A 23,673-nucleotide genomic window follows, 5' to 3' on the forward strand; every position below is an offset into this window, starting at 1 on the left:
ATAATTATGAATTATGATTTTATTAAAACTAATGATTGAATGCTCCATTTTGTCAGCACCAAAAATCATACTCTACTAAATGTTTCATTGACTGTTTCGGTGACAATTTTAGCTCATTCTGAGCTCAGCGAACACAGCTTTGAACAGCTGTTCACACAGAAAATCTGAAGATTCTTAATGTTCCACACTGATTTTCAGACTTTGGGACACATTTACTTCAAAACAATGGGATCTAACTGCTCACCATGTGGCCATGAGGGACAGGGATGCAGCCTCACTTCCTGTTCTGAAATGCAGGGGCGTGACTAAATTAAGGCTCCGCCCATCGACCAAAACTCTGTGTTTCGGTAGTGACATGAAAACATGGACATTTTTTAATGAAGCTTTTTATTATTTCAATATAAGAGTCAAGATCAAGAATCTGAATCGTTCAACTTCACTTTAAAAGAAATTAAAATGATCTTTAAAAAGAAAACAAATAAAAAAAATCAGTATTATTTTCAGAAGTGTGAATTTAGGGGTTATGGTTTGGGACAGACTCCTCCCAGTAGAAAGTACTCTATAAATGATGATTGAGTGCATATTTAGCTTATTACTATCTCTATTATTGCCTTGGGTTTAAAAGGATCAGAGTATAATCCTTGTAAATATCTAAGCTCTGAATACTTCATTGTTTTTTCAAGTAGTGTGTGTGTGTGTGTGTGTGTGTGTGTGTGTGTGTGTGTGTGTGTGTGTGTGTGACACAGAATAATAGAAATCCTCTCTCTCTCTGACAGTGTGTACTCCAGTGGGTCTGTCACGAATGTTCACCGTGATGGGTCAGCTGTTAGTGAAGCCCACGGTACGTAGCACAGCCGTGTGTGTATTTGGTGTTTAAAATGGTTTTAAATATTGGTGAAATCTAAACATCTGTCCAGTGTTTAAGTGTTTGGTGACATTTTGCTTAACCATGCCATAAGCATGTCATATGTGTTCATGACGGGACTCGTCCAGTGGTGTTGTGTCCGCTGCTGCACAGTTTGTGTTGGTCATCCTCTAGTCCTTCATCAGTGGTCACAGGACGCTGCCCACAGGACACTGTTGGCTGGATGTTTTTGGTTGGTGGACTATTCTCAGTCCAGCAGCGACACTGAGGTGTTTAAAAACTCCAGCAGCACTGCTGTGTCTGATCCACTCGCACCAGCACAACACACACTAACACACCACCACCACGTCAGTGTTACTACAGTGCTGAGAATGATCCACCACCCAAATAGTACCTGCTCTGTGGGGGTCCACGGGGGTCCTGACCACTGAAGAACAGGGTAAAAGGGGGCTAACAAAGTATCAGAGAAACAGATGGACTACAGTCTGTAACTGTAGAACTACAAAGTGCACCTATATAGATAAAATGGACAATGAGCATAGAAACAAGGAGGTGGTCAGAATGTTATGCCTGATCAGTGTATAAAGATACTGTTATGATGATAATCATAAATAATCTGCACTAAATCCAATTAAACAGGCCTAATTATGCTCACTTTGTAATGAAACATAGTTAGCCAGTGTTAAGTGCTAATGATATCCATGATACGCTCAGGAAAGCGTATTGCGACACAGTTTATCATGATATTGATAAAGTATTACCATATTGCCCAGCCCTATATACGATTATTCTTTCTTAATGTTACTGTAATATGTAAATGATTGCTGGCAGTAACTGAGGTTTCCAAGGATTAAAGTAGCCGTACTTCCGTCTTCCTCTCTCCCCGTGTGACGTATTTTCTCTGCTGTTTGTGTCAGATTTTGGAGGACCTGGATGAGCAGATGTACTGCATTCAGCTACAGGAAGAGGCCCTGCAGCACAAGCTCAATGGTGAGAGTGTTTGTTGTGTTACGGTCAGATCGATACATCCGATGGTGGCAGACGCCTGGAATGTCGGGATGTTTTTCCACCTCTAATTGCACTTCAACATCAAACTTTTCACTGTGTTATTTCTACATAGGTGCGTTTTTGATGTGAGTGAAAGATAAGAAGGTTTTTCAGTGCCGCGAGACACGGTAGCCCTTAGAAGTCGCCGTTACCAGCAGCGATAACAAAAGAGCAATGTTATTCTCCAACAGTGGTTTGACTGATATGATCATCTGCTCTCAATTATCACACTTATTAAATCACACTTCTGTCCTGTATCCGCAAATCTTTCTCAGTTTTCAAAAAAAATCTCAACAGCAACAGTTTTTTTTTTTTAAATATCTCTGTCCACACGAGAACACAAGAATGACTCAAAAACGCTCACATGAGCGCCCACTAGGGGGCGATAATACCTCATAAAATGTGTTGTCACACACCCAAAAAAGAACATTATAAGCATGCCTATTCAGAGCCGGTTTATGTTTTTGATATAACAAAGGAAATAGGAAGAGGCCAGAATAGGAAGAGGACGCTAACATTACTGCTACTGAGCGCTGATTGGTCAGCATTACTGCTACTGAGCGCTGACTTAGGAGTGAAAGGTAAGCGACTGGACTGGTTTTAAAGCTGCCAGGTTAGAAGGAGGCTCCTCATAATGGAGCACTGTTTTGTCACACCCACACTTGCAGGCGCTTCCTTGTCCTCCGTCTTTCCTTTCATTCTCCTTTTTGAGAAGAAGAAGAAGGAAGAAAAAAAAAACCCTTCATATCACAGGAAGCGTTCAGGCCACTCGCCAACTTGGACTTTAGAAGTCTGGCCTCTTCCTATTTCCTTTGTTATATCAAAAACAGGAATGCAAAACACTAGAGGGCGCCTGTGAACGAGTCCTCAATAAATGGGAGTAAATGGAGCTAAACGGCTAAAAACAAAAGTTAAAATAGTTTCTAATCACACAGATCTTTCCTTTAATTTTAGATAACAGACGGATGTATTTCACTAAAAAAAGCAAAGAAAACTTTCCTTTGTTCTACAGCAAACGGGTTTCGGGCAGCAGGACGCTAACATTACTGCTACTGAGTGCTGATTGGTTAGCATAACTGCTACTGAGCACTGATTGGTCAGCATTACTGCTAGTGAGTGCTGATTGGTTAGCATTACTGCTACTGAGCGCTGATTGGTTAGCATAACTGCTACTGAGCGCTGATTGGTCAGCATTATTGCTACTGAGTGCTGATTGGTTAGCATTACTGCTAGTGAGTGCTGATTGACCAGCATTACTGCTATTGAGTGCTGAGTGGTTAGCATTACTGCTACTGAGCGCTGATTGGTCAGCATTACTGCTATTGAGCGCTGATTGGCTAGCATTACTGCTACTGAGCGCTGATTGGTCAGCATTACTGCTATTGAGTGCTGATTGGTTAGCATTACTGCTATTGAGTGCTGATTGGTTAGCATTACTGCTACTGAGCGCAGATTGGTCAGCATTACTGCTATTGAGTGCTGATTGGTTAGCATTACTGCTACTGAGCGCAGATTGGTCAGCATTACTGCTATTGAGTGCTGATTGGTTAGCATTACTGCTATTGAGTGCTGATTGGCTAGCATTAATGCTACTGAGCGCTGATTGGTTGGCGAGCAGAGCAGCCTATTGGCTGTTCGCTGTCACTGATGTCATGAACGTATATGAGGCGCCGTTTTAAACTCCTGTAACTCGAGTTTAACAGAGGTGTTGCAGCAAAACGACAACAGTAGCCCAACTTTCAAGGGTTAATTGCTCTCCAGACTTTTCACATAGGAGTGAAAGGTAAGCGACTGGAGTGGTTTTAAAGCTGCCAGGTTAGAAGGAGGCTCCTCATAATGGAGCACTGTTTTGTCACACCCACACTTGCAGGCGCTTCCTCGTCCTCCGTCTTTCCTTTCATTCTCCTTTTTGAGAAGAAGAAGAAGGAAGAAAAAAAAACCCTTCATATCACAGGAAGCGTTCAGGCCACTCGCCAACTTGGACTTTAGCGTCAAGTCAAGCACGCAACCAAGTGTACAGATGCCAGTGAGCAGGGAGAAGTTTCTTCTCTATTGAATTCGTGGAGGTAAGCGAGATGGACCCGGCTGATAGCACCCAGTTGCTTAATTCCCACGGCTGCCTCTCAATAGACTCTCATCTAGCTGTTTGGTTTCGTAGCGTTGACGCCAAAAGCCCAGGCCGCTTTGAACACCTGATAAAATAAGATTAATCTGTCCTAACGATTTTTTTCATTTTCCATTTTCTCTTTCAAATGATACGCGTTTGATGTGTGGCGGCAGCCACCGAGACCGGACAACAAAAGGCCAGCGGCGATGCGGAATGCCTAAATGCTCGGCATTCTGGGAAGATACCATTCATGCTTGGAGGAGGGGAGAACCAGAGAGAACGTACCTTCTTTTTGAGGTGAATTCATAAGCGGCAGGTGATGCAGGTACAAAGGGAGAGAAGCTGGAGTTCAGAGAAGGTCGTCTACCTCCTCCGTCCTCCCCTGCCCTCCGGTTCTTATCCTCTATAGATGGGACCCCAGTGTGTTCCACCGTCTGTTCAGGAGGTCGTACCTTGAGAGGTGTCCTATCAGCGGTTTAAAGACTCGCTTATCAAAGGCATCTCAGTAGGTTTGGCTGGAATCCGCTTTGGTAGTTTTAGTTTTAAAGGAATAGTTTGGCGAAAAATCACATTTACATGATTTTCCACTTCTCTGAAGCAGACGATCTGCCAAAACATGTCTGATCTGCAAATTTTGCTTCTTTAGAACTGGAGCTACAAGGCCACCAGTGCTAACAAACACTGGACGTTTACTGCATAGTCATACTTGCTAGCAGCCCACGGATCAGTGGCTAGGCCTTCTTTCTTGAGCATGACAGTGATCCCCGTTGGTTGTATGTTGTGGGTATAGATAGTCTTCACAAAACCTGGGAAAAGCATCCTGCTGCCATATTGTTGACATTCCATCAGCATAATGCGTACGAGCAGTCAGTGCCGGCTATGGCTCCCGAATCAAGATATCAAGAAAAAGTCAGTTTGATCAGAGCTGTTGATCCGTACCAAATCCATAAGTTATCTTTGAGTGCCAGTTATGCGTTATTGCCAGTGATGACACATCCATACATCAAGAATTGTCTTAAGTACTGAATCTGCATACACATCACAGGAGCTAAAAGCACACAAATCAGTAGAATCATACTATTTTTGGTCTGTGGTCGGTGATATTCTGTCTTTAACATCGATCACACCATCAAACACTGTCGTGATCGCAAAAGTAAGAATAGCTGATGTTACGTGTCTGAATTTGAGGGGGTTATTCAACGTTGACGTTAAGTTAGATGAGCCCTGCTAACGTGCTGGTGTTCTCTCAACTGCAGATTAATTAAATAATCCTCCTGTACAGTAAAATAAAGCTCTGCTGATCGTTCAACACAGTTTAACAATAAATGGTCTTAAACTCTGGAGTTAATGTAGAACTGCTAATTCACCCTTTAACCCTGAAGATCAGCGCAGACTGCTGGTCACCATAGCAACACAGATAACAGTCTCGCCTAGCTAGTAGCTAACGAAACGGCAAAGAGAAAGATCTTTGACAAACATCGATAATTTGGAGACAAACGGACTTATTTGGATTTATGGTACAGTTGGCACCATTTAAGGTGGAACGGGAAAATTCGAATAAGAAGCTGGAGAATGAGAAGCTGATTTCAGCCTCGTAAGAAATCGAATGTGGAGAGACATTTTACAAGAAACTATACCACTTTTGGAAAAGTTTCCTGCCGGAGATGTGAGAAAGTGGCGCTATAGCTGAGCTAAAGCTTAAAGCAGAGCAAAGTAAGTCTGTGTTTTCGTTTATATTATATTTTTATTCTATACTAATACATCAGCACATACTGAGACGTATTAACAGCCAAGATGGTAAAATAGACATAAAATGTTGTGGCTGCCAAAGTGGTTTGATGACAAAATAGTCCTTCTTAACATTTGGGTTGCGACCGCTGGTCTAGCTAAAGCAAAAGAGATCTAAATAATTTGATTTCAAAAGTCAATCAGTCAGTCAGTCAAAAATGAAAGCGAAAATCTGCAGAATTTATGCAGAATTCGTCCTTCACCTAAAGGCTGTTAGACACCGAATGTGGCATGAAAAAACAACAAAATGCAGGATATTCATGCCCGATTTTTCTGCAAACAAAGCTATACACACTGGGCACGACCAACTTTTTTAGGAATTCGGCGAATTGTTTGCACCTCGAAAATCTTTCGCTTCTCTTGAAACGGCTAAACTGTGACATTGTGAACCGAGAGTTTCTCCTCCTCATTCATAAAACAATGTTGCATTTTCGCCGTTTGGTGTGCAAAATATAAGTTATGCCTGTGCTCAGATTAATTTATTTTCATCCAGATAAAACACATGAAAAAATGATTGGTTACCATCGTTTTCCCACCCACTGGAACACGCTGACGCAACGAAAAGTCAGGCAGTGGTCAGAGTTTATGTAGCTGGAGAAAGTTTGCAAGAATCCAACAGGGCGGATAAAATAATGTTGCATTTTCACCATCTGATGTGCAAGATATGATAATTATATATGTGCTCAGATTAGTTTATTGTCGTCCAGATAAAACACATGAATTAATCACGCTCAGTATGTAAAGACCTTAACATCAGTCTGTCTGATGACAGACTCATGAGCACAGACGTTGGTAGCGTTAACGTTAATCCTGCTTATTCTTGCTGTCCAAAGGTTTCTCCTTGGCTGGCTCAGCTCTTCGGCCCTTTTCCCGTCACAGCGTCGGACAGCTGGGATACTACAGAAGCTTATTCTTTCTTGTTTTAGGTTGCTGTTGTTACTACAGTCATGAAGCATCCAGCACCTCATGGCTTTTATCTGTCAGGATGCTTGACTAACTAACGGAGTACGAACGTTGGTTCTACGGGCACCTCTGTTGCTGCTATAATCACCGTGCTGACCAATGGCATGTTAACAATATGGCGGTGGTGACAAGAGTGACGTCATTTGAATACTTTATTTACCATGAGAGAACGTTTTCTTATTTTTGAAGAAAACAAAAAACTGAATTCTGTGAAAACGCTGAGGGGTATAACACTAAATAAGACAAATAAAGCATCCAATGCTAGTTTGATTCTGGAATACCCCCTTAAGATCATTGCCCCGAGTTTCATTAAAGGAGTTGTGGGCGAAGCGTCTCATTACACTCTCAATCCTGCTTTGACGCGTTCCCTCCACTTCCTCCTGAAAGGGGGGAATCCCCTCGTGCAGAGTCGAGTGGGAGGACAATGCCGTCTAAGCCGGGGAAGGGAAGACCCCTCAAATATCCCCTCTAATGATGCCACCAAAAACTGTCTTTTCAAAGTCAGTGTGGGTCTCAGAATCCCTCGCGTTCATGTTACAGTATCAAAGATAGACAACTAATTAAAATCTACACCGCCCGGCAAAAGTTTGGGGACGTTTAACTCTTCAAAATGTTTGTAGTTCAAATGATTCTGTTCGTTTTCCTCCACAGGTCACAACAGCTCACCATATAAAAGCCTGAGCAGGTTTATTTGGAGGGAAAACAGGATCTCATTTAAATGTTAGCGACTATAATAGCTTGGAAAAAGATGGAGGCCATGTTTGGACCCCCTTGTTGTGATGTCAGCACTCACCAGCACACTCATCAGAACCTTTGGGCCAATATGTGCTTCTAACAGTAGTTTGGTGAAGAAAATGGTCAAGTCTTTGTTTATAAACCTGCTCTTCATACCAAGGAGGATACTTTGATGGACATGAAGCTGAATGTTGAAGATAAACATACACAAAGCATTAATACAGAGCTGCTTTAAGATGAACAAAACGTTGCAGCTGTTGTCAGTGAAGTAAATAGGAAGTGAACAGGAAAACAGTGAAAATCTAATCTTATTTGGAAATTATCAGAAGTTCCACAAACAGTCGTTAAGTTATTAATTTTTCAGCATCAGGGAAACAAAACCAGAAAATGTACTTAACACATGGGATACCATAGCAACATCTAAACAACCACCTAGGATACTGTAGTGATGATGTGGCAGCACCTTCCAACCACTTGGGACAGCATAGCAACAGTCTTGCAACACCAGCGCAACCACCTTACAACCACTGAGCAACACGCTCTTATTGACCAGGGTATATTTTAGTTTGTCCATCTGAATTTACATGACCAAATCGTAAGGCAAATTATTCAGTAACTGCATGAAATAAATGTAAATTTTTATTTATTTTTTTTTTTTTAAAAAAGCTCCCCTCAGATTAACAGAACATGTGTTTATGATCACACACAATGCTATATGCTTACAATTTACTGCTGAAAGCCAAAAATCTTAGACGCTCTTTGTATTTTTTTTATAAAACTAATGTTTACAGAGCAGATCACCGAAGAGACGCCATCTGTTTATAGTTTATATAGATTTGTGGAAAAATGGGTCGACTTTCAGTAGACAAAAAAAAAGTTGAGTTCAGCTTCTTTTATTATAAGGGTATAAAATTACATCACCCATCTATTTGACTGGAAAGAAGACAGTTACAGCCTCATACGACCCCCACCTTTAGAATGTAGCTTATGAAATATGAAAGTTATGAAGAATATGACGAAGTGCGCTTTGGAACCACCGGTGGTCTCACAGGGTTGATAAGGTTAACAAAAAGCTGGAATATCATAGCAACTATGTGGAATTACTGTATAAACCCATCAATTAAGTATCACAAACAATCAGCAGCGTTCTGCAACTGCTTTAACTTTTGAAAACTAGACTTTTGAAGCGTTATTTGTGAATGATTTGTAAAACTCAAACTTCATGCCGCAGCTTTTTTTAAACATTGAGCCTTTCTACCTGAAAATATGAACATACATCAAAGAAAATATGTAAATCCCTCATTTCGCCAAGCATGTATTTGGTTTCAGTGTCGCTCCAAAAGTGTTGTGCTGCGTCTCGCGGCGCTGCTCGCTCATTTCTGGTACCGTGGTCTGTTTTGCACACGCTCAAACTGAGAAATCCGAAAGAAATCAGAGTAAGAGTTTACATGCACTGAGAAATCTGATTACTGAGCTCAAATCCAGCCTCTTTATCGGATTTCTAGACCTGCGATCCAAGAAATCAGAGTGTGCTGTTTACATGACCGTTTGAATGATCAGATTATTGAGTGCGTGTAAACAGTATTTACATAATTTAAAATAATACCCAAAGCTGCTTCTATTACTGCTGAGCTTTATCATCTGTCTGTAAAACACTTTGAGCTGCCACCGCTATGAAAAGTGCTCTATAAATAAGGATATTATTAATATTGTTATATGAAGTAAATCGCTGTCTCAGTCGTTCTTTATACGAGTTCATTTCCTTCACCCAGAAGCTCAGATCTGCTCTTTTTCCCAGATTAAATAAAGGCTCCGCCGCTTCCAGACGCGCGCTGGTCATTTCTGCGGGGTGTGTGGACTTCCTGTGGTGTTTGTGTGTCTAGGTGCTGAGAGTGAGTGTCCTTGGTCTTGGCTCGCTCGCCGCTCTTCATTGTTGTCCAGATGCGCAGTGGCAGGGTGACCTTGCGGAGCCTCCTGCGCGAGCGCGCTGCTGCTTTGCATAATCAGGGCTGATGTAATGCAGAAGCGGCCGAAGCGCCTTCAGAGAGAACTGACATCATCTGTTCTGTGGCCGCTCGGTTCACCTCTGCAGCAAAAACGCCACGCGGCACCTCCGCCAGCGCCGGTGTGAAGGACACTACGCCGGGCAGTGACTCTTAAAGGGATAGTTCGGCCAGAAATCTCATTCTCACAAGTGTCCAAATGTGGCCGTTCAGTTTGGAGATGCAGTTTTGCTCACTAATCAGCCCAATTAGTGTCAAGAGTAAAACTAAGGCTGACTTTGGTCCCATTTCACCCCTCACCAGTACCGCTCAGCCCTACCCCTCTGTTTTTCACTTGTTATATATTTAGCTAGTTAAGCTAAGTAAGTTAGTTAAGTTAGTTAAACGAACTAGTTACACAAACTATATACATTTAGATAGTTACGTAAACTGGTTTTATTTAGCTAGTAATGCTAACTGGTTATATTTATCTAGTTAAGCTGACTGGTTATATTTAGCTAGTTAAGCTGACTGGTTATATTTAGCTAGTTAAGCTGACTGGTTATATTTAGCTAGTTAAGCTGACTGGTTATATTTAGCTAGTTAAGCTGACTGGTTATATTTAGCTAGTAATGCTAACTGGTTATATTTATCTAGTAAAGCTGACTGGTTATATTTAGCTAGTTAAGCTGACTGGTTATATTTATCTAGTTAAGCTGACTGGTTATATTTAGCTAGTTAAGCTGACTGGTTATATTTAGCTAGTTAAGCTGACTGGTTATATTTAGCTAGTAATGCTAACTGGTTATATTTATCTAGTAAAGCTGACTGGTTATATTTAGCTAGTTAAGCTGACTGGTTATATTTATCTAGTTAAGCTGACTGGTTATATTTAGCTAGTAATGCTAACTGGTTATATTTATCTAGTAAAGCTGACTGGTTATATTTAGCTAGTTAAGCTGACTGGTTATATTTAGCTAGTTAAGCTGACTGGTTATATTTAGCTAGTTAAGCTGACTGGTTATATTTAGCTAGTAATGCTAACTGGTTATATTTAGCTAGTAATGCTAACTGGTTATATTTAGCTAGTTAAGCTGACTGGTTATATTTAGCTAGTAATGCTAACTGGTTATATTTAGCTAGTTAAGCTGACTGGTTATATTTAGCTAGTAATGCTAACTGGTTATATTTAGCTAGTTAAGCTGACTGGTTATATTTAGCTAGTAATGCTAACTGGTTATATTTAGCTAGTAATGCTAACTGGTTATATTTAGCTAGTTAAGCCGACTGGTTATATTTAGCTAGTTAAGCCGACTGGTTATATTTATCTAGTTAAGCCGACTGGTTATATTTATCTAGTTAAGCTGACTGGTTATATTTAGCTAGTTAAGATGACTGGTTATATTTATCCAGTTAAGCTGACTGGTTATATTTATCCAGTTAAGCTGACTGGTTATATTTAGCTAGTAATGCTAACTTGTTATATTTATCTAGTTAAGCTGACTGGTTATATTTAGCTAGTTAAGCTGACTGGTTATATTTATCTAGTTAAGCTGACTGGTTATATTTAGCTAGTAATGCTAACTGGTTGTATTTAGCTAGTTAAGCTGACTGGTTATATTTAGCTAGTAATGCTAACTTGTTATATTTAGCTAGTTAAGCTGACTGGTTATATTTAGCTAGTTAGGCTGACTGGTTATATTTAGCTTATTAAGGACTGATCAATCCAGTCTTGTTCAGTCGCTGTGACATTTCCTCCTGCGTCGCTCCGGCGGTTTGGTTGGAGGGCTCAGACTTTCCCTAAACGTCAGAGATTGAGGAAAGAGCCGCAGCACACCTGCTGCTGTTTTTTTCTTTTTCTTCACCTTTTCTTTTTTTGTTCTTGTTTGGCTTGTTTTGTTTTCACATACATCTTCATTAGAGGAAGCTGCAGTCGCTGCTAGACAGGGTGTGTCATAATCATCTTAATAATCCTGGTTTTGATCAAAGTGATCGGCTGCTGTGCTGCTGCTTTCACTGGGACGGATGAAAGATTGAGTTTTTATTGCATGCCAGTAATGCTGTAACAGTGAACTAATTGCCACTGTGTGTGTGTGTGTGTATATGTGTGTGTGTGTATATGTGTGTGTATGTGTGTGTGTGTGTATGTGTGTGTGTGTGAGTGTGTGTCCCCGGAGGCTCTGCAAACCGATCCTTGGCTTTGAGGAGAGAGCGAGTGACAGGAATGAGGCAGAGAGGCGGAGAGAATGAAACAGATTTTCCCAAAAAAAGCTCAGTAAGACTGAGCTCTGCGGTTTTCCTGGAGAACCCCGCTCTGTGTTTTGCCCCTCGGACTCCGGTTCCCCCCACAGTTCTCAAACGTGCATCATCTGTTCTCCCCTGAAAACCAGCAGAAGCAAATCAATGAATTTTATATGCACATACATACACAGGACTGTGCAAAAGTCAGAGAACCCCTTCATTAATTTAATTTCCAGTTAAAACAGCCGTTTAAGTACAGGTTATTCATTTTTCAGCACCCGAACACATATTTAACAGAAAAGTACACAGAAGCCTCAACAGCTACATATAATTCATATGATTTTCAGTTTTTATTGGTTCTTCTCGGGAGTTTTTCAGCACCTACAAAGTTCAGTTTTAGAAGTTGGTGCAGTGATGATGAGGTCTGGACATCATCATTACTGATCATTAGCTGAGTTAAAAATGTGGTCTGTGCAAAAGTTATGGTATGTTTTATTTTTTTCCCAATATTTTAAACTCTGCAAATAAATAGAATATACTGTATATAGAATAATGTTTCAAAAACAAGTGTTTGTGTGTGTGTGTGTGTGTATGTATGTATATAATACATAATATATTTGTATTATGAAAGAAAAAAGGAACTGTATATGCAAATTGTACTACCGTCTGCTGTTATGATCTATACGGTAGCTGTTTCTATTAAAGTGGCCAGTGTATATTTGGAGATATGAAGTCACAGCACAGATATTTTTGTCTTGTTTTTTTTCAGGTTGAACTCCGTACAAATCCTGCTGGTGTTGTCTGGAGTATTTTAGGTTATATTTTATCTTTAACACTCAAATAATCGCCCTCTTTCTCCGTGTTCCTCCTTCTCTAGGCTCGACGTCCAACTCCTACTTGCGCCCCAATTCCCAGCATCTCTACAAGGAGCTTGACAACATCCGCACCCAGAGGACCAAGCTAGGTGAGATGAGCTTCACCGCGTCTGCTTCACTGATACCTCAGCACATCTGCTGGAGTTACTCTGTAATCCTGCAGCTCTCGCCCACTCAGACCTCAGGGAGCGGGGCGGCCAGGCTCGTGTGCCTCCAAATGCAAATTGGCTTGATTTCTTAAGGAAGGAGGCCAAATAGGCTCCTGTTGTGTAGTCTTAATTGTCTACGTTGGTGCGTTTTTGGGGCTATTATAAATGACTCCAATTAGACGTAAAGTTGGACGGAGACGAGGCCACAAAGGCACTTAGGATATTGGACGGAGAGGCGAACTTTATTGTGGCTGCCTCTCGGAGTGAGGTCATTAATTTGGCGGCTGCCGGGGGGCACGCGCAGGGAAGGCGGCCAAAGCGGCTGCCAGGCAGGACCTGCGTCAGAGAGGGACGGACAGGAAGGCAGAGAATGATGGACGTAGCGGTGGACAGAAGACAGAGTAGCTTTAAAATCACACGAGTCAAAGTTAACGACGTCTGTCCTTCTGCGTAGGACGATGTGAAAACGTCACGATAGTGAGGTAGAACTAGCCACATTTGTTAAAATGACATTTTTTGAGTTAGTATTGTAAACGTCTTGGAATATTAATAAGATTAAAAAGAAAATAAGCAAAATAAATGCAAAATACACCTGTTTTGGAGGTTCTTCAGTTTAACTATACATTTTTTTCAATAATATTTATGGTAATCTTTTGATTTCCGCCTTCATAGACGAGCGAGCAGGTCAGCGTTTATGAAAGTGTTTGTGTTTAAATGTTGTGTGTTTATTGTGTCAGTTGTGCTGGACTGTTTGATACGAAGAAAAGCTGCGGTTGTCCATTTTATCTCCGCCTTTGTTTGGAGGTGTGAATTGTTTTTCACAGCAGGGGGCTCTCACCCCTCCCCTTTCACCCCTCATTGCTCACTAGCAGCTCAACATTTCACACACAGAGAGAACAGAGTCCAAGTTCATCTGATAACAGAGTTACGGGGAAACTTTATTTGATTAATTAATTCATTTAATTAGTTCATTTCCATTCTGCCTGACAGAATGGCCACTAGGGGGCACTGCAGAACCCTAAATAGCATCTTTGTTACGTTGAAATGCAGCCCAAGATGCTTTAAATAAAGTATAGTATAAGTATATAGTAAATGAAGTGAATAAACTTAGTAAATATCAGTAATAAATTAAAGCCAAAGATGCTGTTAAGGAAGGCGTGTGAGCTGATGGTTCAGCTGTCAGATTGCCTTGAAGGTTTGCTAGTGCAGGTTCTTCTTCTGTGTCTTTAGAGGAGAAGAGAACCTTTTCTCATCTGCTGTCTTCCGTCATGTTTCAGAGAGGAAGAAAAAGGCCTCAGCCTGGGAGAAGAACCTGCTCTACCCTATCGTGATGCTGATTCTGCTTGCTGGCACGGTGCGTATGGTGTATTACAAACAGCTGACTGGACAGTATATATGCAGTATGATAATGAGTGTCATTATTATGGCAATAACTAGAGTTGTATTATTGTTTCGCTCTACATTCAGTTTACATTACATCAATATTTACATGTCTTTGCAAAATTAATTGCATTGATAAGTAATGAACTGTGGCTCCAATCAAAAGTGTGGATGTTTGTATCCACAGAAGGGTTTTCTTTCTTTCTTCCATCTTTCCTTCCTCCCTTTCTTTCTTCCTTTCTTCCTCCATTCCTCCTTTCCTCCATTCCTCCCTTCCTTTCTCCTCCCTTCCTCCATTCCTTCCTCTCCTCCTCCCTTCCTTCCTTCCTTCCTTCCTTCCTTCCTTTCTTCCTCCCTCCCTTTCTTTTTCCCTTCCTTCCTTTCTTCCTCCCTTCCTTCCTTTCTTCCTCCCTTCCTCCCTTCCTTCCTTCCTTCCTCCCTTCTTTCTTCCTTCCTTCCTTTCTTCCTCCTTCCCTTCCTCCTTCCCTTCGTTCCTCCCTTCCTTCCTCTTATCCTCCCTTCCTTCCTTTCTTCCTCCCTTCCTTCCTTCCTTCCTTCCTTTCTTCCTCCCTCCCTTTCTTCCTCCCTTCCTTCCTTTCTTCCTCCCTTCCTTCCTTCCTTCCTCCCTTCTTTCTTCCTTCCTTCCTCCTTCCCTTCCTCCTTCCCTTCGTTCCTCCCTTCCTTCCTCTTATCCTCCCTTCCTTCCTTCCTTTCTTCCTCCCTTCTTTCCTCCCTTCCTTTCTTGCTCCCTTTCTTCCTCCCTTCCTTCCTTCCTCCTTCCCTTCGTTCCTCCCTTCCTTCCTCTTATCCTCCCTTCCTTCCTTCCTTTCTTCCTCCCTTCCTTCCTTCATACTTCGTTACTATTTAGAATAAACAAAACTTCAGAGCTCGTATGGAGTTACATAGTGGCCAAAAAGCTTCTGTTGTCGGTTCTTCGGTTTAAGAGCCTGTAGATCAAAATGTCTTTAAGATTATGAAAGAAAATGCGTTCAGTTAGACGTTCAAACCTTTGACTGGCAGTTTACATTTGATTTACATTCTGTATTGAAAGTTTGAATGCACAACAGCAACTTTTACATCAAATTCAATGTATTATATCTCCTCTTCTGCTTACAAACACAGATGTGATGTGGATTGAACGTTTAGAAACTACATGCTCCACACAGTTTCTCCACGTGTACCAAACAATTCATATAAAAGTAGAATATACCGTATCACTGATATCAGTTCTGACATCTAAAGACTAACAGACTATTACGATTAACTGCAGGCTACAGATGGCACTGATATCAGCAGAAAATACTGGATCTGATATTATAGGGAAAAAAAGAATGAATCCGGTCCATTTTAGATCATCTTAACCCTCTATTGTTCGATGTTGCCTCAGGGCAACAACCCCATTTTCCTCACTTTCCAGTCACTTGACACACATTTATTGACAGTTAAAGGGATAATAATGGAAGAGTTTGAATGGAAGAGTTTGAATCAACCAAAAAAGCTTGTATTTGGCAACTTTGTAATTATGTAGTTACTCAGTTTCATTTCACATATTTAGATAAAATTATTTAGATATTTCCACTGTTGTACAACATTGCTTCAAAGCAACATACCCAAAAATGACCCCTACATGTAATATTTTTGAAAACTTGTTTTTGATTTTAGTGATCAGGCCTATTTTATGCAAGAAAAATGTACTTCTTTTTATGTTTTAGCGTAATTTTAACTCTTATTTGGGGTTTTAAATGATTGCTCGGTGTTCAAGAAATCAAAACATTATTCCAAAAGGTTGTAATGTGTAAACGTGGTGCCTTTACAAATAGTATGAAATAGAATTATTTTTTTAATCATTTATTCATACAATAGATCAACAAATTATGCAGTTATTCAGTTTCATTCCAAATATTTAGATAAAACAATCCAGTTTGCTATGTTTATGTGCACAATGTTGCCTCAGAGCAACATACTCAAGAAGAAATACATGTATTATTTTTTAAACATTGTATTTTGATTTTATTGATCAGGAGTTAGTATTTTTCAATCATTTAATCATACAGTAGATCAACAAATTATGTAGTTACTGAGTTTCATTCCAAATATTTAGATTAAAGGAATATAGTTTCCTGGTTTTTTTTCCATGTTTGTCCACTATTGCACAATGTTGCCTCAAGGCAACATACCCAAAAAGGACTCCTACATGGCCCATTTTATGCAAGAATTTTTTTTGGTTCTCCTAATCTGCGCAGTAGAGGGTTAAATAAATCGCTTCAATAAAAACCAGCTTTTTAAAGCTCAGTAGTTTTTAAAGAAGAGATATGATCTTTGTATCAGCCAAAGCTTTTAATATCTTTTAATTCCTTCCTTTCTTCCTCCCTCCCTTTCTTTTTCCCTTCCTTCCTTTCTTCCTCCCTTCCTTCCTTTCTTCCTCCCTTCCTCCCTTCCTTCCTTCCTTCCTCCCTTCTTTCTTCCTTCCTTCCTTTCTTCCTCCTTCCCTTCCTCCTTCCCTTCGTTCCTCCCTTCCTTCCTCTTATCCTCCCTTCCTTCCTTTCTTCCTCCCTTCCTTCCTTCCTTCCTTCCTTTCTTCCTCCCTCCCTTTCTTCCTCCCTTCCTTCCTTTCTTCCTCCCTTCCTTCCTTCCTTCCTCCCTTCTTTCTTCCTTCCTTCCTCCTTCCCTTCCTCCTTCCCTTCGTTCCTCCCTTCCTTCCTCTTATCCTCCCTTCCTTCCTTCCTTTCTTCCTCCCTTCTTTCCTCCCTTCCTTTCTTGCTCCCTTTCTTCCTCCCTTCCTTCCTTCCTCCTTCCCTTCGTTCCTCCCTTCCTTCCTCTTATCCTCCCTTCCTTCCTTCCTTTCTTCCTCCCTTCCTTCCTTCATACTTCGTTACTATTTAGAATAAACAAAACTTCAGAGCTCGTATGGAGTTACATAGTGGCCAAAAAGCTTCTGTTGTCGGTTCTTCGGTTTAAGAGCCTGTAGATCAAAATGTCTTTAAGATTATGAAAGAAAATGCGTTCAGTTAGACGTTCAAACCTTTGACTGGCAGTTTACATTTGATTTACATTCTGTATTGAAAGTTTGAATGCACAACAGCAACTTTTACATCAAATTCAATGTATTATATCTCCTCTTCTGCTTACAAACACAGATGTGATGTGGATTGAACGTTTAGAAACTACATGCTCCACACAGTTTCTCCACGTGTACCAAACAATTCATATAAAAGTAGAATATACCGTATCACTGATATCAGTTCTGACATCTAAAGACTAACAGACTATTACGATTAACTGCAGGCTACAGATGGCACTGATATCAGCAGAAAATACTGGATCTGATATTATAGGGAAAAAAAGAATGAATCCGGTCCATTTTAGATCATCTTAACCCTCTATTGTTCGATGTTGCCTCAGGGCAACAACCCCATTTTCCTCACTTTCCAGTCACTTGACACACATTTATTGACAGTTAAAGGGATAATAATGGAAGAGTTTGAATGGAAGAGTTTGAATCAACCAAAAAAGCTTGTATTTGGCAACTTTGTAATTATGTAGTTACTCAGTTTCATTTCACATATTTAGATAAAATTATTTAGATATTTCCACTGTTGTACAACATTGCTTCAAAGCAACATACCCAAAAATGACCCCTACATGTAATATTTTTGAAAACTTGTTTTTGATTTTAGTGATCAGGCCTATTTTATGCAAGAAAAATGTACTTCTTTTTATGTTTTAGCGTAATTTTAACTCTTATTTGGGGTTTTAAATGATTGCTCGGTGTTCAAGAAATCAAAACATTATTCCAAAAGGTTGTAATGTGTAAACGTGGTGCCTTTACAAATAGTATGAAATAGAATTATTTTTTTAATCATTTATTCATACAATAGATCAACAAATTATGCAGTTATTCAGTTTCATTCCAAATATTTAGATAAAAAAATCCAGTTTGCTATGTTTATGTGCACAATGTTGCCTCAGAGCAACATACTCAAGAAGAAATACATGTATTATTTTTTAAACATTGTATTTTGATTTTATTGATCAGGAGTTAGTGTTTTTCAATCATTTAATCATACAGTAGATCAACAAATTATGTAGTTACTGAGTTTCATTCCAAATATTTAGATTAAAGGAATATAGTTTCCTGGTTTTTTTTTCCATGTTTGTCCACTATTGCACAATGTTGCCTCAAGGCAACATACCCAAAAAGGACTCCTACATGGCCCATTTTATGCAAGAATTTTTTTTGGTTCTCCTAATCTGCGCAGTAGAGGGTTAAATAAATCGCTTCAATAAAAACCAGCTTTTTAAAGCTCAGTAGTTTTTAAAGAAGAGATATGATCTTTGTATCAGCCAAAGCTTTTAATATCTGTATCGAAAAAGAAAAAGTGATGCCATCTCTAATCTTAACACAAGTAATGAGGCGTTTTCTTTTCCTCTTTCCTCTCCAGGCGATTTCAGTCTTCCTGGTGGCTCTGAACATCTTGTACCTGCTTGTGGACGAAACAGCGCTGCCGAAAGGATCAGCGGTAAGCGAGCGAAAAGCCAAACGAACATGAAAAGCCTGTGAACAGAGCCGCGGTCCGTGGTGTTTTGTTCTGCCTTTGTCTCCACATCTCGCGTCCTGCTAAACGCAACTGTGTCCAGCGACACACACACGCGTACGCACATGTACGTGGTTTCTAAACGTGGGTTTTCACGCGCAAAGGAATTTGCGTTGTTGACACGAATCAAATTCCAGATATGCTCAGGTGCGGTCGGAGAGCAGAAGGCAGAGATGGGTATCACTGGGCCACCGTTTGATGTCTGTCGGTGGAGGCAGAGCGAAGTGAGCGTGTGCTCCATTCACAGCCGCTCACGTGTGAGAGGATGATGGACTCTCTGTACTCAGGACAGAAGACCATATGCATATTATCTCACCTGGTGCGTGTCTTGGCCATGCAAAAGCTAGATTGGCCAAAACAAATCAGATTTACACAATTTCCCCCCAGACAATCAGCCACGACATGTTTGGAGTGTGAAATTTGCTGCTGTAGTTTTGCACTGCAGCTGACGAGGAATTAGCATCCTGAGTAAATCATCACAGACTTGTCTCAGATTGTTTGGAGTTGTTAAGGCATCTCTAACATACTTGCTTATGTGGTTTCTGACATACTGTTATCTAGTACTGGGCAATTTACATTCTTGTTAACGTTAAATCCTTTTGAGTCTTTGTTCCTCTTAGTGGTTATCCCTCATTCTCGTAGGGAGTTTCTCCTTTTATGTCTTGGTTCCTCTCAGAGGTTCCCTGTCATTCTGTTTGAAGTTTTCTCCTTTTAAGTCTTGGTTCCTCTCAGAGGTTCCCTGTCATTCTGTTTGAAGGTTTCTCCTTTTAAGTCTTGGTTCCTCTCAGAGGTTCCCTGTCATTCTGTTTGAAGGTTTCTCCTTTTTGAGTCTTGGTTCCTCCTAGTGGTTATGCCTCATTCTCTTAGGGAGTTTCTCCTTTTGAGTCTTGGTTCCTCTCAGTGGTTCTCCATCATTCTGTTACAAGGTTTCTCCTTTTGAGTCTTGGTTCCTCTCAGTGGTTCTTCCTCATGCTTGTAGAAAGTTTCTCCTTTTAAGTGTTGGTTCCTCTCAGAGGTTCTCTATCATCCTCTTGGAGGGTTTCTCCTTTTGAGTCTTGGTACCTCTCAGAGGTTCTTCCTCATGCTCTTAGGGAGTTTCTCTTCTGAGTTTGGTTCCTCTCGATGGTTCTCTGTCATTCTCTTAGAGGGTTTCTCGTTTTGAGCTTGATTCCTCTCTGCATTTCTTACTTATTTTCTTGGGGGGTTCTCCTTTTGAGTCTTGGCTCCTCTCAGCGGTTCCTCCTCATTCTCTTAGAAGGTTTCTTCTTTTGAGTCTTGGTTCCTCTCGGCGGTTCTCCATCATGCTCTTAGGGAGTTTCTCCTTTTGAGTCTTGGTTCCTCTCAGTGACGCTGTAATATGAAGTAAAAGATGGAGAACAGTGGGTGGAGCTGGTGTATGATGAACTTTGATGATGGTATTTTTAAAGTTGAAAAATGTTTTTCATTCATTAGAGCTGGAGCTGCTGCTCTCTGTCGGCTCTTTGCTCCCTAAAACAAAACGAAACGTCAGCGTAAGTTTTGCTTCAGACCTCATCGGCTTTTTAACATCTGTATCGTTCGCTATTCGACTCAGTTTAAACCCAATACTTCAATTTAAAGTGTCTCCTCAGCCGCCGTTCGCTCCTCTGCTGACGCCGCCATGTTCTCGAATCCTCGCCGGCACACAGTGAACCTCGGGATATGTTGGCTCGCGACAGATCCACCTGTTGGATCCTTCGTTGACGCGTTTCTATTCTGTGACGCAATCGGCCTTCAAATGCAGCCCCGAAGGACGCAGCCCCTGAATTGGGACACAGCTAATACTGTATGAATCATGTTTATCAAGAACACAAACTAACGAGGTGAAGAAAACTCTGTTTTGATTTCATGTTGACTTCAAAAAGTCCAAAATGCTTCGTAGCACCAGATACGACTGAATTTCTTCTACCTTTTCTACATTCTTCGCAGCAGCTTTCTTATCTTGTCTGACCTCATCTCTCCTCCCTCACTCTGTAGGTATGCTGGTGTGCGTATGTGTACACGCCCCACCACCACTCCAGAGGCTATAGTACGGATCCTATTACGTCCGCCGTCTCTCCACTCTTTTTCCGTTTTTGCGGCGGAAAAAGTCGCCCCCTCTGCATTCCAATTATTTGATTAGAGCGCGGATCTTTGCCTTGGCATGAATGACGCATGTCTGAAAATCCCCCAAATTAGGCTTGTCACGGCGGCGGAGAGACGAAGGGCCCTCCTGACAGCCCGCTAAATGGTTTATGCATTTGATGAGCTGGACTCATGCCACACTTCACATCTCGCACTGCCAGTCGGTGTGGCTGCGTTTCTTTTTTTTTCCCCCCCTCCTTCCTTTCTCGCAGGTCGGAGCGGTCACCCTGTAGAGGGATCGATAGAAGCCCTGGCTAACTCGCTGCGCACCCACAGAGCGGGCATGATTGTCGTAAATGTGATAATGAGGCCTAATGCGCAACCACTTATGACATTAAACCGCCCGACGCTCCGTCACTAAAGGCCGCAGTAAAAGTCTCGTCCAGTGGCTCCCTGTGGATCCAGAGTTACGGCTTCTGCTAATAACAGCCGTATTAATGCGTGTCATTTACTATAACTCATCTCCGGCTCTTCCCGCGGATCAGAGAGAGGAGAACCGGTACGCAGGCCTGTCCTGATTGTTTAAGGTGAGAGGGACTTTATTGATCCCCAAAGCGAAGTTGTTCTTGGTGTAGTACAGTGCAGAGTGTAAGAGTTCAGTTTCAGGAGATATTAAAGGGAAATGTGCCGTCAGTTAACCCCACTGTAATTAACACTGACGCACAGTGCAGACAGTGCACTGAGTCGTTACTCTCCCAGTACAGTACAGCCACTGTTACTCTCACTGGACACTGGTGGACAAAATCAGTAGGTCTGTCTGTCTGTCCATCAGTCAACTAACTATCTATCTGTCTATCTATCTATCTGTATGTCTACCTGTCTGTCTGTGTCTACCTGTCTATTTATTTATCTATTTGTCTGTCTGTCTGTCTGTCTGTCTGTCTGTCTATCTGTCTATCTATCTAGCTGTCTGTCTATCTGTCTATCTATATCTATCTATCTGTCTGTCTGTTTTTCTATCTGTCTAGTGATCTATCTGTCCGTCTGTCTTTCTATTTCCCTATCTGTCTATATCTATCTGTCTGTCTCTCTGTCTGTCTGCCTGTCTGTCTGTCTAACAGTCTATCCATCTGTCTGTCTCTCTGTCTGTCTATTGATCCATCTATCTGTCTGTCTGTCTGTTTGTCTGTCTAACCATCTACCTGTCTGTCTATCTATGTGTCTGTCTGTCTAACTATCTATCTATCTATCTATCTATCTATCTATCTGTCTGTCTGTCTGTCTGTCTAACTATCTGTCTATTTATCTATTTATCTGTCTATCTATGTATCTGTCTTTCTATCTGTCTATCTGTCTATCTATATCTGTCTGTCTGTTTTTCTGTCTGTCTAGTGATCTATCTGTCCGTCTGTCTTTCTATTTCTCTATCTGTCTATATCTATCTGTCCGTCTCTCTGTCTACCTGTCTGTCTGTCTAACAGTCTAGCCATCTGTCTGTCTCTCTGTCTGTCTATTGATCCATCTATCTGTCTGTCTGTCTGTCTGTTTGTCTGTCTAACCATCTACCTGTCTGTCTATCTATGTGTCTGTCTGTCTAACTATCTATCTATCTATCTATCTATCTATCTATCTGTCTGTCTATCTGTCTGTCTGTCTAACTAGCTATTTATCTATTTATCTATCTATCTATTTATCTTTCTTTCTATCTGTCTATCTGTCTGTCTATCTATCTGTCTATCTATCTGTCTATCTATATCTAGCTGTCTGTCTATCTATCTATCTATCTATCTATCTGTCTGTCTGTCTGTCTGTCTCTTTTTCTGTCTGTCTAGTGATCTATCTGTCCGTCTGTCTTTCTATTTCTATATCTATCTATATCTACCTGTCTGTCTCTCTGCCTGTCTGTCTAACAATCTATCCATCTGTCTGTCTCTCTGTCTGTCTGTTGATCCATCTATCTGTCTGTCTGTCTGTTTGTCTGTCTAACCATCTACCTGTCTGTCTGTCTATCTATCTCTGTGTCTATTTGTCTATCTATCTATCTATCTATCTATCTATCTATTTGTCTAGCTGTCTGTCTATCTAACAGTCTATCTACCTGGCTGTCTAGCTGTCTGTCTAGCTGTCTGTCTTTCTATTTTTCTGTCTTTCGTGTATCTGTCTGTCTGTATATCTCTCTCTCTATCTATCTATCTGTTGATCTGTCTGCCTGTATCTAGTGACTGATCTGTTTATCTGCCTGTCTCGTTCTGTCTGTCTGTCCATCTGTCTATCTGTCTGTCTGTCTGTCGTGACGCACTGATTCGTTTTTACACCTCTAGCTATAATAGTTGATCATAACGATTCGTTGTTAGCTGATCTGTGCTGATAGTGACGGGCTTAGCGGGACAGTTGGGTGCTGAAGAACAGAGTGAGAAAAAAGCAGAGGGAGATTAGTTTTCATGATTTGACCTCTTGACCTTTGCCTGAAGTCAGCCGATGACATCCAGCTCCCGACCCGTGGGCTAAGCCGAGAGAGTGTAGGAAAAACATCTCTAATCCACGACGAAGGTTTTTTTTTCTGTTATTATCCTTCATTAGAGGTGGCAGAGGAACATCAAAGCCTGCAGCGTGTGTTTGGGCACACCTGAAGGAACGCGCAAAACACACACACACTCTGTGTGCCTGCACACACTGCATCACCTGAGCAGGAGGCAGATCTCATAACCAGCAAACACCCAGACAGCGCTGAGAGCCAAGACTGCAGACCGAGAGCTCAGAAACAGGCGGAGATGTTTTTATAATTAAAGTCAATTTACCAACAACACAACATGTTTATTGACATCTAGGGTAACTAATGCAGTTTGTTCCAGAATATTCCATTA

At 41.1% G+C, this 23,673-nt stretch overlaps 1 protein-coding gene across 2 annotated transcripts in view; it reads left to right on the forward strand.

Annotated features, from left to right (window-relative positions):
• The window catches only part of lmbr1 (limb development membrane protein 1), a 70,869-nt gene that overhangs the window by 32,927 nt on the left and 14,269 nt on the right, over window positions 1–23,673 (forward strand). For both annotated transcript variants that reach the window (XM_036596656.1, XM_036596657.1), the window contains exons 8-12: window positions 777–841; window positions 1,783–1,855; window positions 12,606–12,692; window positions 14,030–14,106; window positions 18,575–18,652. In XM_036596656.1, the coding sequence (XP_036452549.1) occupies window positions 777–841; window positions 1,783–1,855; window positions 12,606–12,692; window positions 14,030–14,106; window positions 18,575–18,652 (380 nt within the window). The remainder of the gene's footprint in view (window positions 1–776; window positions 842–1,782; window positions 1,856–12,605; window positions 12,693–14,029; window positions 14,107–18,574; window positions 18,653–23,673) is intronic.

The sequence above is a fragment of the Colossoma macropomum genome, unplaced genomic scaffold (genome assembly GCF_904425465.1).
Source record: "Colossoma macropomum unplaced genomic scaffold, Colossoma_macropomum, whole genome shotgun sequence".
Classification (NCBI taxonomy): Eukaryota; Metazoa; Chordata; class Actinopteri; order Characiformes; family Serrasalmidae; genus Colossoma; species Colossoma macropomum.